At 34.5% G+C, this 15,425-nt stretch overlaps 1 protein-coding gene across 1 annotated transcript; it reads right to left on the minus strand.

Moving 5' to 3' along the window:
• Positions 1-3,731: 3,731 nt before the first annotated feature.
• LOC131027330 (protein NRT1/ PTR FAMILY 3.1) lies at positions 3,732-10,489 on the minus strand. The gene is made up of 5 exons (XM_057957348.1): positions 10,346-10,489; positions 10,045-10,252; positions 8,293-8,510; positions 7,628-8,193; positions 3,732-4,855 (listed from the first exon to the last, which is right to left on the minus strand). The coding sequence occupies exons 1-5, from the start codon at positions 10,346-10,348 to the stop codon at positions 3,862-3,864; spliced, it is 1,989 nt and encodes a 662-aa protein (XP_057813331.1). The 5' UTR covers positions 10,349-10,489; the 3' UTR covers positions 3,732-3,861.
• Positions 10,490-15,425: the final 4,936 nt, after the last annotated feature.

Here is a 15,425-nt window from a genome sequence, read left to right on the forward strand (position 1 = left end):
TTGGATGTATGGAGTATGTTTGATTTTATGTGTTACATGCTTCTGGAGCATGTTTTGGTTAGTTGGTATTGACTTGGTAATCAGATGATATCACACACTCTTGTAAACCCATACCGACATTGGTTAAGGTTGAACCAATAGAGCTTTCACTGAGGAATCTTGACAGGATGCATAAGTGGTTTTGGTGCGGCTTATAGATGGATTTTAGGATGTTGAAGATGTTCTTTGATCATTCTTAAACTACTTGAAGATATTTCTTTGGCATGGTGGACCCAAAATAGGTCTGATACCTATCTAGGTTATGGACCGGTATCATGTTAACGTGTACTCTACATGTTACTGGGATGTTCTATGGATTGGTTAATTTTTGTTTTGGTCTTCAGCCGACATGGCATATCATTGTAACATGGATTTATGTAATGATCTTATTGTAATATCTTTTAGGTGGCTGACCTAATTGGTTTAGGCCTTAGGGTTAGTATAAAATGATGTAAGATATCATTGTAGATCATGGGGAATATGTGTCATGGTCTTGGAATGCAATATCATATGCGAAGGAGATTTGGTCAATCATAGGTGATTGAATTGGGATTAAGGAAGAGGTTAAAAGCCTCCGGTATTGAGCTTAACTGGGATTGTAATCAGGCATGGTAAATGCTATATTTGGCAATTTACTCTATTGGATTGTTGTCCATTTATCTTGAGGTGGTTATAACCTCTCTGTAGTTAGTGAGACTCTTTTGTAGTGAGTAGTACGCTCTAGGCAACATGCCTTCCTGCATGTGCAGGCCCCTCATTGTATAACATACTTTCTGCAGAAGTACCATCTGACTGTGGGTAGGCTTCCCACCGTGGTTTTTTCCTTTTCGGATTTTCCACGTACAAATCATGGTGTTATGTGGTATGGTTGCATTGTGTTGATTATCTATTTCATTGTTAAGTTTTATTGCTTACCGATATATGTTTTTTCTTTACCGGTACTTAATCAGGTTAAAGGTTATTAAGTGGATTAATTGATATAATCTGTTAACAACTGATTCACCCCCCCCTCCCCTCTCAGTTGTTCACCGGTTATCCTAATAGAGAGGTGAATGTGTAAACACTAAAGTTATCATTCAACGAAGTATTGAGGTGAGATTGGTGTTGTAGAGAAGACAATTGTGCTTAACTAGAACTATCATTGAGCATTTGTAGATTCTATCATTGTAGTTCATTTCTTCCTGATTGTAGTCCGAATCATATTGTAAGTCAGTGAGACTTCCTTGAGGGTTATAGCCTCCTAGGCAAATATATTTTGAGCAGTGAGCTCTAGGCAATGTGTTTGAATGCATGTTCTTTCCCCATTGTAATATTTTCATATACTACTATAGAGTATCATCTTACTATGGGTAGGTTCCCACTGTGGTTTCTCCCTTAACCGGGTTTTCCACATCAAAAATCTTGGTGTTGTGTGTTGTGTTGTTAATTTGCTTATCTATTTAATTGCTACAGTTTATCAGTTTATGTTTTGGGGTTTAATTTTCTATATTCGGTGAAGACTGATTCACCCCCCCCCCCCCCCCCTCTCAGTCTTCCTTCTTGATTGCTACTAACATCCATACGGGTCCATTTTGAAACATTTAATTTTTCTTGTGCATCTCATCTTGTTCTAGTGTGTCACCTACATTTTTCATATATTCATTTTCTTTGATGACTTAAGAAAAATTATTAGTTGATATATAATTGAAATCAACCCATGTGAGTCCATTTTCACAAATTATATTTTTGTTTCGAGTGATTTTTTAAATTATTCAAAACTAATTTGTTTCTTTCTTAAAAAATATTTCTTTTTTTTTCTTTTCCCATTGAATAAATAATCTCTACCTTGGTCAGTAAATAAGTGTTGCTAATATCGTTAGATTTACATGTTTTTGTATTTTTTTAAAATAATTATAAATGATTTTTTTATTATTAATTCTGGTAATTAATTAAATTTTAAATTAAAATGATGAAATTTTCATAGTCTATAATATCAACTCAGCAAGATTTCTAGATTTGACTATGTAAAAAAAATTATTGTGAACATTTTGGATCATATTCAATGATCCAATATCAGAATGAGATAGATAGAGAACAATAATGTAAGGATGGTAGTAGACCAAGATAACTATAGAGATGAGGGGAGAGGTGACACAAGATCAAAGACACAATTTCTTGATTTGCTAGAATCCTTTCAATTATCTTCTATGACTATCTCATGTTGTTGATGGATGATTGAGGGTGATTCAAGATGTTGATGATAAAAGGAGATTACATAATAAAATCCAAAAAAATCTTACAGAGCTAGCGTTTGTAAGTCAACTAAATTGTTATAAGTTATCTTGGTCTATTACCATCATTTGATTTCTCTTCTCTAGTTATCTCATCCCAATCATGGCATATGATTTAAAACATTAATGGTAGAAATAAATTAAAAAATTACGTTGCCAAATTTAAAAACTCTTGCCAAGCTAATTTTTGGATGTCAAAGAAATCGTAATAAAAAATTGTCAACTAATTTCTGGATCAAAGAGTACGATCTAAAGCATTGGCAATAAAAATTTCTTATAATCAAATCAAACAATCTTGCCAAACTAACTTCTTGATTTCCATCTGATGATGGATCATAAAGTATGATCCAAAACATTGATGATAAAAGAATTAAATAATCAAATCCAAAAATCTTGCCAAACTAACTTTTGAATTTCATATCTAATAAATCATTCTCACCATTTGGGTTTCAACATTGCATCTCCATACTATATCACCTATGATATTAAACAGACGCTTAAACACTTATTTTACAACTTCAATCTAATTAAATAAAACGATTGACAAATATTTATTTAAAAAACAATAACAAAATTTCTTTGTGATTCATCACATAATTAATCATTACTAACACTATAGTCAACAAAAAAATAAAACATTTCCTAGCAATTTCTATGTAAACAAAATATTTGTATAGGTTCAATTGAAATTTTATTAGATTTGGTGCAAACAATGTATTCAATTGTATCTACAAATAATATTAGAAACACTTATCTAATAAATTGTTCTCACCATTTACGTATCAACATAACTATTGCACCTCTATACTATATTATTTATGAAGTTAAAAGACACTTAAACATTTATTTTGCAACATCAATCTATTTCGATAAAAAAACAATAATCTAATTTAAAAAACAATAACAATTTTTTTTTTCAAAAACTTTAATCAAATCTTTTCTTGATGTTCAAAAACTTGCACACAATCAAATCCAAAAATCTACATACTTCATTATTATAGATTGTAGAAATCTAACAAAATTAAATAACAAATTTTCTTTGTGACTCATCAGATAAATAATCCAAAAATCTACATACTTCATTATTATTGATTGTAGAAATCTAACAAAATTAAATAACAAAATTTCTTTGTGATTCATCAGATAAGTAATCACTATAGTCAACAAATAAAACATCTCCTAGCAATTTCTATGCAACCAAGATATTCGTACAAGTTAGGGTTGAAATTCGACAACACTTTTACCTCTACACGAGTTGCTTTCGGAAATCTACCCTGCAGAATAAAGTAAAAAATATTCTCCTCTAATGTAACCAATTCAAGAATGCAGAATGCAGAATGCGCAGAAGAGTACAGCGGCTTTTAGAAAGAGAACGGTCACTTCAAAACCAGACCTAAAACACTGTGAAAAGAACTCGTGGGCTGACTAATTTGCTCATATGATTTATATTCTAATTGCATACATCATAGTTATGTAACACTACATAGGCAACGCAACTTTTGTAAGCTGATAATAATAATAATAATTATGATGATGATGATGATGATAATGGCTACTGAACCGATCTGTTGGGTTCCAGAAAATGGATTCTGTCAGACTGGGGCAGCAACGTGGCCATCTGGACACTTCCATTTTCTGGTGCACTCTCATTGTCTGATATGGCAGCTTCCATGTGCACAGGCAGGTCAGAGGTTCCAGTCGCAGCAGCAGCAACAGCGACAGGCTTGTAAGTGTAGTAGCGTGCACAGATAAAGTAATAGAAGAGATTGAGCACTTGAAGTAAGGTAATAAGCCAGTAAAAATACTCAAGGCGGCCTCTGTTGAGATTTGCAGGGAGCCAGTTCTGATGGCCGTTTTGTGAGCTGAGTTTATGGACTGTGGAGACGAGAAAAGTACTGAAATAACTTCCGGCAGAAATGGAGGTCCAGAAAAGTGCTGTGGCGGTGCTGCGCATACTTTCCGGCGATTGGTCGTAGAAAAACTCCAGGTGACCGATTGACATGAAAGCTTCTGCAATTCCATGGAGGCTGTACTGGGGGAGCAGCCAGAAGACGCTGAGTGGAATGACCTCCTTTGGCCGGTCGAGAAGCCCAAAATGGGCCGCTGCAGACTTGCGCTTCACTTCGATTAGACCGGCTACGGCGGTGGCTAGTACGGATATGAAGAAGCCGATGCCCATGCGTTGAAGGAATGAGATGCCCCGGCCCCTGCCCGTGAATCGGCGGGCAATGGGCATGAGGATTCGGTCGTAGAGAGTTATTGTGAGGAGGAGTGAGAGTATTGTGAAGACGCTCATGGAGCCTGGTGGGATTTGGAATGAGGAGGAGCCCAAGTGACGGTCCATTGTTCTTGCCTGCATTAGGGAGAATGTGTTCTGTTGGGCTGAGGCTGTTATTAGGAGTATGCCCGCTGCCCATATTGGGCCCATTCGGATTATGGACTTGAGTTCTTCTACCTGGTGCACGCTGCACAGCCTCCATGGGTTGGGTCTTGTGGCTCCCTCGGTTCTGTCTGTATCATGCGGGATTGCCGCCTTGTCGAAGAACCTGGAAAAAGAGAAGACAAACAATCAGTGATTCTGGATTAGATTGTGTAAAAGTTTTTCATTATCGTTTCATATGTCAGTGATTCTAGATCATATGTAATCTTTTGCTGTTTCTTTCGGTTTTGTTTTACCTTAGTGATTCTTGATTAGATTGTATAAAAGTTTTTCATTATTGTTTCGGATCATATGATACGTAATTTTTTGCTGTTTCTTTCGGCTTTCTTTTATCTCGATGATGGATGATGGATGATGGAGAAAAAAATAGATCAATAATGTTGATATATTGTTTCTGGATCTCTTTTATCTTGATGATGGATGATGGAGAAAAAAATAGATCAATAATGTTGATAGATTGTTTCTGGATTAGATTGTGTACCAGTTTTTCACTATTGTTTCAGATGATATGAAATGTAATCTTTTGCCATTTCTTTCGGCTTTCTTCTATCTTGATGATGGATCATAGAGAAGAAAATAGATCAATAATGTCGATGGATTATTTCTAGATTAGATTGTGTACGAGTTTTTGCATCGATGTTATGGTGTGTAATTTTTTTTACTTCTTTTGGCTCTCTTGTAATCTTGATGATGGATCTTGGAGAAAGAGTATAGATCAATAATGTTGATTAATGTTGTTTCTGTATTAGAGTGGCTATCTTGTATCTTGATGATGGATTGTGGAGAAAAACAATACATCAAATATGTTGATCAATGTTGTTTTCGGATTAGGTTGTGTGGCTCTCTTGTATCTTGATGACGGATATTGGAGAAAAAGAATAGATCAATAATGTTGAACGATGTTGTGTGAGTTATTTGCATCATCGTTTTAGATCACATGGTGTATAGATTTTTTTCTCTTTCGGCTCTATTGTATCTTGATATTGTTTCTGGATTAGATTGTGTGTTGATGCAAAAAAAAAAATCAGATACAACAGATCACATTCTGTGTCTATTATCAGAATACAACAGAACTATTATCAGAATACAACAGATCACATTCTGTGTATATTATCAGAATACAACAGAACTATCATCAGAATACAAGAGAACTATTATCAGAATACAACAGAACTATTATCAGAATACAACAGAACTGAAAGAACAAAAATAAATCGAATACAAGAAAGCTAAAAATAAAACTTAAAAAATATATAAATTTGAAAACTTTGATGCAAAATCTAACATAATCTAATACCAAAAAAAACATTGAAATGATCCTTGAGATTGGGGGGTGAAAATAATCCCCACATAGCCAATACGGTCTTGAAGAGTGTGAAAATAAAAATGTGCAGAAAGTCTGATGCTGCTGAATTTGAGAGACGCTCTGCCCAGCTTTACAGTACAGTCGACCTAAGCGTATCTAATGTGAAGTTATTAAAGAATCTAAGGGAAGATTCCATTACCCACTGAATATAATGAATACAACGGAGTTCCTTAAAGCCATTTGGGACAAACCATAGGAATTTGAACCTGACCTTTTCATTTCCGTGTATTTCAATCTGTTTCGACTTATTATTCAATTTTAATTGCACCTCTGTCTCTTACATGTTTTGTTGACCAGCCGACACTTTTTATCAAATTTCTAGCCACTAAACAACCTGTACGAATAACCTGCATTGAAGTTGTGAATTGTAAACGTATAGCCTCTATATCCAGCACTGTATTTGTGATTTGAAGTTTTCAACAGTATTTACTAAACTGGCTCATATAAGGAATTGTTACAGTCCAACAAGTCCGGACGGCAGCCACACTCTGATTTGAGCCTCTTTTAGCAAATTCTATTTTTAACTCAATATAATCCAAAATGTTGAATAAAAAATATATTTAATCTATTTAAAAACAATATTAATATTATATTACATGAACTGTGTGTTTAATATCTTTTTATTTTTATAAATTCCTCTTGAAACTGAAAGACATCACCATTTAACCTAATATTAGAAGGCAACTTTACTTTTCTTTGTCAAATTTCAACACAATTATTCATTCGTCTTAAAATGGTGTAGCACAGCATGTTCGTACCGAATGTGTACAAACTTGGATATAATATTCTGAATGTTTTTGTTGGTAACTATCGCTGTCAACTCTACAACCTACTTACACTGTTTAACGGTAAAAGTGAGACGCCTATGTCAAAACCTTCTCTCTAATGGTGTAGTTAAAGTTCAGCACCTTGTGTGATTAGGTGGTTAATATATTATTAAATGGTATAGGTTTTTCAGTGGACATTTTAAATCATAATCAATGAATTATCATTAAAAAGAGGATCACATTATCAAAATGTGTATTCTTTCACATTACACTCAATGAATTATCATTCAGAAGAGTATCATATTCAACTGTGTATGTTTTTCAGTCAATATCTCAGATCATATTCAGTGATTCTTTGCGAAGAAGATGATGGTGCTTCTTGATATAGGATTACTAGGTGTGATCTGGAATATCAATTGAAAAACATACATATCAAGTTCGATGAGGATCACAATGTCAAATGTGTATGTTTTTCAGTTGACATTTCAGATCATACTCAATGATCCATCATCAAGAAGAAGATCACATTCAACTGTGTATATTTTTCAATTGACATCTCAGATCATACTAGATGATCCATTGTCTAAAAGATAATAGTACTCCCTAATGACAGATACTAAATATGACAATTTTTTTTCTTTTGAAACGAACAAAAACTTACAGTTTCCTTTAAGTATTCTTAATCAAATCCAAAACGAACTTTTGCATATGGACATATAGAAAACAGGCAGCGAAGTTAACTTACGTGAGCTGGTTAGTGTGCGTTAAGCATCCAGCAGGGGAAATGGCCATGTCCCTTTCTTTGTCATGGTAAAGCAAGGAAGGATCAGAGGGCTTGCTCAGATGGCGTTTCCGGAAGGCGGAGACAATGACCTGCAATAGCCGGGTGAGCGGGCTGCCCATGGGCTTGTAATAGCGGTAGAGAGGCATTCCCATGAAGAATGCAACAATGGAAAAGGCCATAGCAGCTGCAGGAATGCCAAGACCCCATCCCCATCCCACATTCTCCTGAATATAAACTATCACAGTGACCGCCATGAGAATAGAAAGGCCCATGCAAAAGTAATACCAGTTGAAAAAGTTCCACAGTTTTTTCTCCTGCTTTGGGTCCTTCTCATCAAATTGGTCGGCCCCAAAAGCCACCACACAGGGCCGAATTCCACCCGACCCAATCGCAGTTAACAGAAGCGCCATGTAGAGAATCGCCAGCTGTTGGGATGACGCTTCCTTACACATCGTCCCCGCCTTCCCGTCACATGACGGAGGTCGGAGCGTCGGCAGCACGGCAGAGACGGTTAATACTATCATTCCCTGAAACATTAAAAAGATTCAAACTTTTCATTAGAATCTCTTAGCTTTCGTCATTTGAATGGTGTAAAGCTAAAAAAGATTGGATCTTGGCTTGCTTACGATTTGATAGATGATGGAGGCAACCGCAATGGTCCAGAAACGGCCAGCATAAGCGTCGGCTATGAAAGCTCCCAAGAGAGGTGTCAAGCTGGCCGTACCTCCAAAATTAGTTAGCGTGTTGGCAGCCTTTACTAGCGGTAAGTGAAGCTCTTCTGTCAAATACGACACCATATTGGCCGAGAACCCCACCACTGCCAGCTTCTCACACAGTTCGTTTGCTGCCCAAAAAACAGAAAAATCAGTGTCAGTCACCTCATTTATGACGACAGGATTGTAACCTCTCAAATTGTGACCTCTTTAATGGCTTCTCAAGGGCATCTGGTCTAGTAACTATCTTTTGACATGTACCCATATCTTAGTTTATTGGCATACAAGTGTCATGAAATTCCTGCACGCAGTTATTTTCTCTTTGTGATAGCTTTAGAATCTATTGACAGTAGACAATGGATGTTGAGTTTTGCTTTTTAGAGCATTATTGCGCTATTTGTTTTATTAGGAGAATCAGTGTAACTGCGAATGAATGCATAAGAGAATGGATTCAAAACAGGCTGAAAGGACTACCATTAATGATTTCTGTTTTTATTAGGAGAATCAATGCAACTCTGGAAGATTGCAGAAAAGATGGGATTCAAAACAGACTGAATGGACTACCACTAAGTTTTTAAGTTCAACATATGGATTCTTTGAATCATTGTATTTAATGAAATAATTTCAATGACATCTACGAAACCGAACAATCTAGACAACCAAAACGACATTAAAACCCACTTCTAAAACCACCCAATCAAATAATTTTCCACAGGGTTTTTTTATTGAGTAGAAGTATTCTCCAGAGCCTGTTTCTCATGAGATGGGATTGGAACTAGTGATATAAAACTTGCACAACTGAGCCTGTTTCTTGTGAGTTGTGATTGAAACTAGTGATATAAACCTTGCACAACTTTAAGAATATGATAGTTGGGCACTACTGATAGCTACTCAAGAAAGCAGGTCATCTACTCTTCTCAAACTTGTGGCCATTAACTATTCTAAAGATTTAAATCTATACTTAAACGTAGATATTCTCATCTATAGCTTAAACGTAGGATATTCACATTGGCCATATATTCATGACCATATGGAGTCTATTGAAGTGGTGCACTTAGATATCAAGATACTATCTAAATTTGATCCTTACTGATACTAGTAGGCTTTATTAATCTAGGACTGCGATAGCTCTTCTTAATGCTTATAACTACTGCAAGGAAAACTGGAGTTTTGGAAACTTTGATTTAGATTCTTCAAGATTCACAAGGACCCATTTAACTAACAAAGTGGGTTTTTACCACTTTTTATGAATGAAGACTTTTAATAACATTCATATTTCCAAACAACCTATACAAAACTAGCAACTAACTGACCACATTGCCAATCACAAATCCCAAGGGTGAGAGCTCATCTCTGAAGATAGATCTCTTAATAATAGCAGTCTGCATACAAGGAGTGAATTTGCAATGATATATCCTACTCAAGGGAGGCCAACCTCAAGGCATGAACTTTCTAGGAGGCATAGAATAAGGCAAAGCAATCACAGTAATCGTGCAAATCCAAAACGTTGGGTGAGACAACTGACTCATGCTGTGTTTCATAGTAAAGCATTCACAAGCAATGGTGTGAATGCAAAATGTTGAGTGAGACAACTGACCCACAAACTGCAGTTTGTGGGTCTATATCTAAAAAATGGGCTATAAGATATTAGAAGCTGATAATTACCAAAAATGAAAGGCATTGTTCTCCATCCTCCCAGCTTCTTGTTGGAATGGCCATAACGCACTCCGCTCTCAATCTTATCATCTACTAAAGAGGATTTCTCCTCACTATTTTCATTATCCTGCACTACTGTTTGAACTGCCGTGCAGCACATGAAGGGAATCACCCTCCACCGTTTGTTACTCTTCACACCTTCTCCAAGAGATGAAGCCTGAGCCCAAAACAACAGCAAAATTACTTCACAATAACAAGTAACTAGTGTCAAAAAACATAAGTGATACAGAAAAGCCATAGAATCTCTCACCATTTTGCCCAGTTGGTGGACTTGAAAAGATTTCAGTGCTCTAGTAAGAATAAAAACTCCATTCTTATGTTGTGATAATCTTGGTGTACTTTCCTTCCATATGTATACAGTCTGATATCAAGCAAGTGGAGCGCTTTACATAAGTAGCAGCTATATAGTGACAAGAACCTAATCGAAATAATTAGGTTGAAATTAAATATTAATTAAGTATGAATAAACTACAAACTGACAAGAGAAATAATGAAGCAATGGGTCCCCTTCCATATCTCTATCTCTATCTTGCAACACTTGCCACCATGACCACCCACGTCAAACCTCACAAAACTACGTCAATTGTCGGCTGTGGGCGAGTGGTAGACATAGTGTCCAGGGTATTCACGTTGCTAGGGATTGAAATCAAGCAACTTTTTCACTTGGGAAAGATTGAAGAATATCCATTCAATTAAAGAAAATAAAAATAGATGGCTTAAAAGATCATGCCAGTTCTTACTTATCGTAAAAACCCAACGTGCTAAAACTAAATAAATTTAAAATGAACGATTGAACTGACAGATGTGGGTACAGAGTGCGGCTCTGAGTTACTGTATGAACTTTACCTAGAAAAACAAAAGCTAAAGCTAGAGGTGAGGGGAATCAAAACTATCTACAAACACATGCAATCGGGGAAATGGTATTATCAAGAATGACTCGTAAAGAGTCTGAGAGTGTTTCTCCTCTTGGATTGAACTCTACTTTCTACGGCATTGCATAGCATGCGGGCTTTCTATTTTACTTGTCATGGGGGATGTTTGCAGTCACTGCTAAGAATGACAATGACTGAGCATGGCACTTCCCAAGTGTGCTACAGCATTTTGGAGGCGGAAGAAAGAGCTGAGAGTGAGATTTCACTTATAAAGGCATTGGAAATGCCAAGTGTTGACATGAAGGCCAAGAGACTAGCTATTAGATGGACACCTTTACTAAAGGTTTGGAACATAAGTTATTAAGACTAATGGAAGTGGGTTTTACATATGATTTGGAAAATTATTAGGTTCATCAACAAGCAGATTTCCATGTCAGTTTATTACTCGAACTTTCATATGTGAATGAAAATACATCTTATCATGTTTATCAACTTGCAATATAGTGGAAACGCGAAAAACATCATGTAAACAAATAAGATAAAACATAAATACATCAAGTTTTCTTATTCATCATCTTAAGTTTTCTCAACTAGAACTCTAACAATAGTTTAAACAAGTCTCTCACACTTGTTTTCAACCTCACAACCACAAAAACCTTGACTCCTACTTTTACATAAGTTTTCAATAACACTTAAAGATTTTCAGTTGAGCCAACCCTTGGTGAATTGTGTTCACAACATATAAAATGTTTGTTTTCCCTTCTATGGTGCAAAGAAGGTGAAAAAAAAAGTAAAATGAACTAGTTCAATGCAAAAAAAAAAGCCCTTCACACTAGTTGTATTAGGGTAAATTCATCACATCATAAGGAAAAGCTATGATGTTTAGACATTCAATAGGGTGATTGATCATTTGTCTCTAATCCTTATGTGTTCATCACAATAACAATCAATTTGGCATGAGTATGTTCATCACAATGTTTAATGATTTCATTACTTTTGGAAAATAGTGAATTCTTCAAAATTTCTTGTATACTTTATGCTAGAATTTTTAACTTGAACAAAAGGACATGGAGATATTCCAAAAAAATATTGGTACCTTCCAATCTACTTTACACAGACCGTACAAAGTACAAACACCACTTTTTGTGAAGAAAAGAATCTCCTAGTCACAAGTCTTGAGATAAACTCTTTAGATGACCCAACTAGTCTAATTTAGTGACTTGATTTTTAGATTAATGGATGGAATACTAGACACTATTGTTTGAAAGGAGTAGATCATGAGTTAAAAAATTGCCTATTTTCAATAAATAAAAAATACAATTTGTTTTCTCATTTAGAAAAACATCCCCTCCATGGCTTAAAACTTCCTAAAAAGTGCCCTTAATATAATTAAAAATATCTTTTATGAATCTTAGAAATGTTTCTACAACTAAAAATCTCCATATCTAAGGTTCACATACACATGCAAAATAAACCAATTTAACTTGAAATGAAATTTAATGTATTTTTTAAAGTCAATTCATTATCAAAAAATGTTTTAATCAAAATATATAGGTTTAAAAAATTCACTAGTTTATTGTTAATTTGTTTGGCTTTTAATAAACATTAAGGATCAATTCTTGTCCAGTACATAGGGATATTTTTCTACTTGTATAATTAGTTCCAAGATGCACATTTTTGGTGTATTTGACTCAAGGAATAAATTGTCAAAAACTAATTAAAGATCAATTCTTGTCAAATGTAATCTAGTTTGATTCCTCAACAATTTTGGTAAAAACACATAATCTTTAACTTTGTAAGTACTAAGATAAAAGAAGACGAAATTCACTTATGAGCACAATGAAACCATTATTCCTTATTAATGAGGTAAAGGAAATAAAATTTATTTATTTAGGTGATTAGAAAAGATACATTTCATGTTTATTGCATCTTACAAATTTGGATATTAAGTCGGTTTTAACCATCCATTGATTTTAGTGTTTACTTATGTAATTGTGGCTTATATATGTGACATTAGTTCATTTAGGAAATTATTTAAAATACTATTTTGTTTCATTGTCTTTATATTTTTTAATAATAAAAGAAAATTTAGTTATAATGGTCAATTCTATGATTATGAATCTAAATATGACTTATAAATATTATAGCTATAGTTTTAAACCCAAAAATTCATATTAAATTAACTTAAAGTGAACATGTTTCCAGCTAACTATTATTTTATTATTAAATGGGTATGGGCATTGAAATGAGGGACCAAAACGAGTCTTAAGTGGCCACTTTTTCCTAGAATAAGGAAAGCCTCATCTTACATGAGAAATTGAAGATTATTACATTCAAAATTTGAAGATGCAACAAAAATAAGAGTTACGACTGATTTTTATTTTTATTTTTTTAATGGTGGAGATTAAGGAGCTCAAAAGGGGGTAGGGGGGTACACAACGTGGTCCTATTTTGATAAAAAAAAGCATAACATAGCATCTAGTGTGGTCTCCCTAAAATGTTAACATTTTTTAGCATTTTAAATATCACTTCAGCAAAAAATTAGCTAACACCATGTAGTTTATGCTCCTTTTTTCACTAATTTTTTAATGAATACATGATTTTTTACTAGTTTTCAAAAAAGACATATCCTTAAAAAACCAAAACTTAAGCATTTGAACACCTAAATTTAATAAAAACAAATCTAAATTCTTTTTTTTTTTTCTTTTTGAATAAAAGACAAGAGCTTGAATATTTTATTAATATAAATTGATAAACACATAGTTGCAGAATGAAGAAGAGGGAATAGAAGATATGAAACCAAAGATTTCAAAATGCCTGATCATATAGGCTTGGCTCACATATAACTACACAATTGCAAGTTATGAAGGGCTACAGCCTCACAACAAATGTGAAATGCATAAGACTAAGATAATATAACCATAGAATGCCATTTACATATACATCTTTGACTGGTAATCCATACTAATGGACATCTTCAAAAAAATCTTGCGAATATACGTTCATTTTACAAGAGATTGGAGTCATTTTCATTCATACTGCACGAAATGCTGAACAAGGGACCACACCATACCCAAATAACTTGATTCAAAAAGTGGCTCATCACAAGCTCTTAACTTCATTGGGATGAGAAGTAACTTGCGAGATGTAGAGTGAGAAGAGAGTGGAACAAGACCAACATATGCACAAAATTGCTAGGAGATAAATTAACAACACACCCCACATTTAAACTGGTTAACTATTGCAGACCGAGAAATCAAAATTCAATTTTTATTATGTATAAAGAAGATTCTAGTTTTTTAAAATTTAATTTATTTGAATTTTATTAATGTTTAAAGAATTAAGTTAAAAATATGACATATTGGTTTTTTTATTAACAGATACATATGTTAACAAAAAGAAATTAAAGATTGAAATCTTAAATACTTAAAATGTGGAAAACATTACATGGTTGCAAAGATAAGAGAGAGCTTAATGTTACTATGGTATTTTTTAACTTTTCATTGGACGACATCCATATCTAATGGACTACATGCTTGACATTGTGTCATTTTTCTAAAATTTATCAAAAATATGTCCCTAGTGGTTGAAAATTCAGTCCAAGCCTATGGGTTAGAGGTTGAAGGAAAATCTAAAGCTAAGATTTGGAGTTTCCTAAAGCAAAATGTGAGCATATTATAATGCACTCACATTTTTGGGTACATTAAGTGTGTTCCTATGCTCATAACCTTAGCTTATAAGAACACAATTGCATTATAGCATGATTGTGTTCCTATGAAGATAAATGCATCCTCTCTCTCTCTCTCTCTCTCTCTCTCTCTCTCTCTCTCTCTCTCTCTCTCATGTTTGTGAAGAGATACACTCTCTCTAACATACTCACATTTTTTTGAAGAGAAACACACTCTCTCCTCTCCCTATCTCTTTCTTTCCCTCCCTTCCTCTCTCTACCCTCTACCCCTCTCTCTTAATTCCTCCTTAGACCTTTATCTCTCTAGACCTAGGGTTTATAGCTTAGGTTTGAGGGTTGAGAGTATACAATTTAGGTTTAAGTTTTGATAGTATCTAGCATTTAGGGTTTAGGGTTGATGGTATAAGGTCTAGGGTTGAGGATTTAGGGTTTAGGGTTTATGATTGAGCATTAAAAGTATAGGATTTAGAGTTGAGGGCATATAATTTAGTGTTAAAACTTTAATGTTAGGCTAAACAGTTTAGAGTGTAGGTCCTAGTGTTTAGGCTTGAGGGTTTAGGATTTATGGTTTGTGATGAAGGGTTGAGGGTCTAGCTACCTCTCTATTTCTCATCTCTCATATATCTCCTATTTACCTCGTCATGCCCCTCTTTCTCTCCACTTCTCTCTTTCTCACATCTTTCTCTCCCCTATCTACCTCTTTCTCTTCCTATATGTGGGAAAATGCGGTGATCAAAATGAATAAATCTAGATCAAAAGACCCACATACC

Source organism: Cryptomeria japonica, chromosome 3 (assembly GCF_030272615.1).
Source record: "Cryptomeria japonica chromosome 3, Sugi_1.0, whole genome shotgun sequence".
Classification (NCBI taxonomy): Eukaryota; Viridiplantae; Streptophyta; class Pinopsida; order Cupressales; family Cupressaceae; genus Cryptomeria; species Cryptomeria japonica.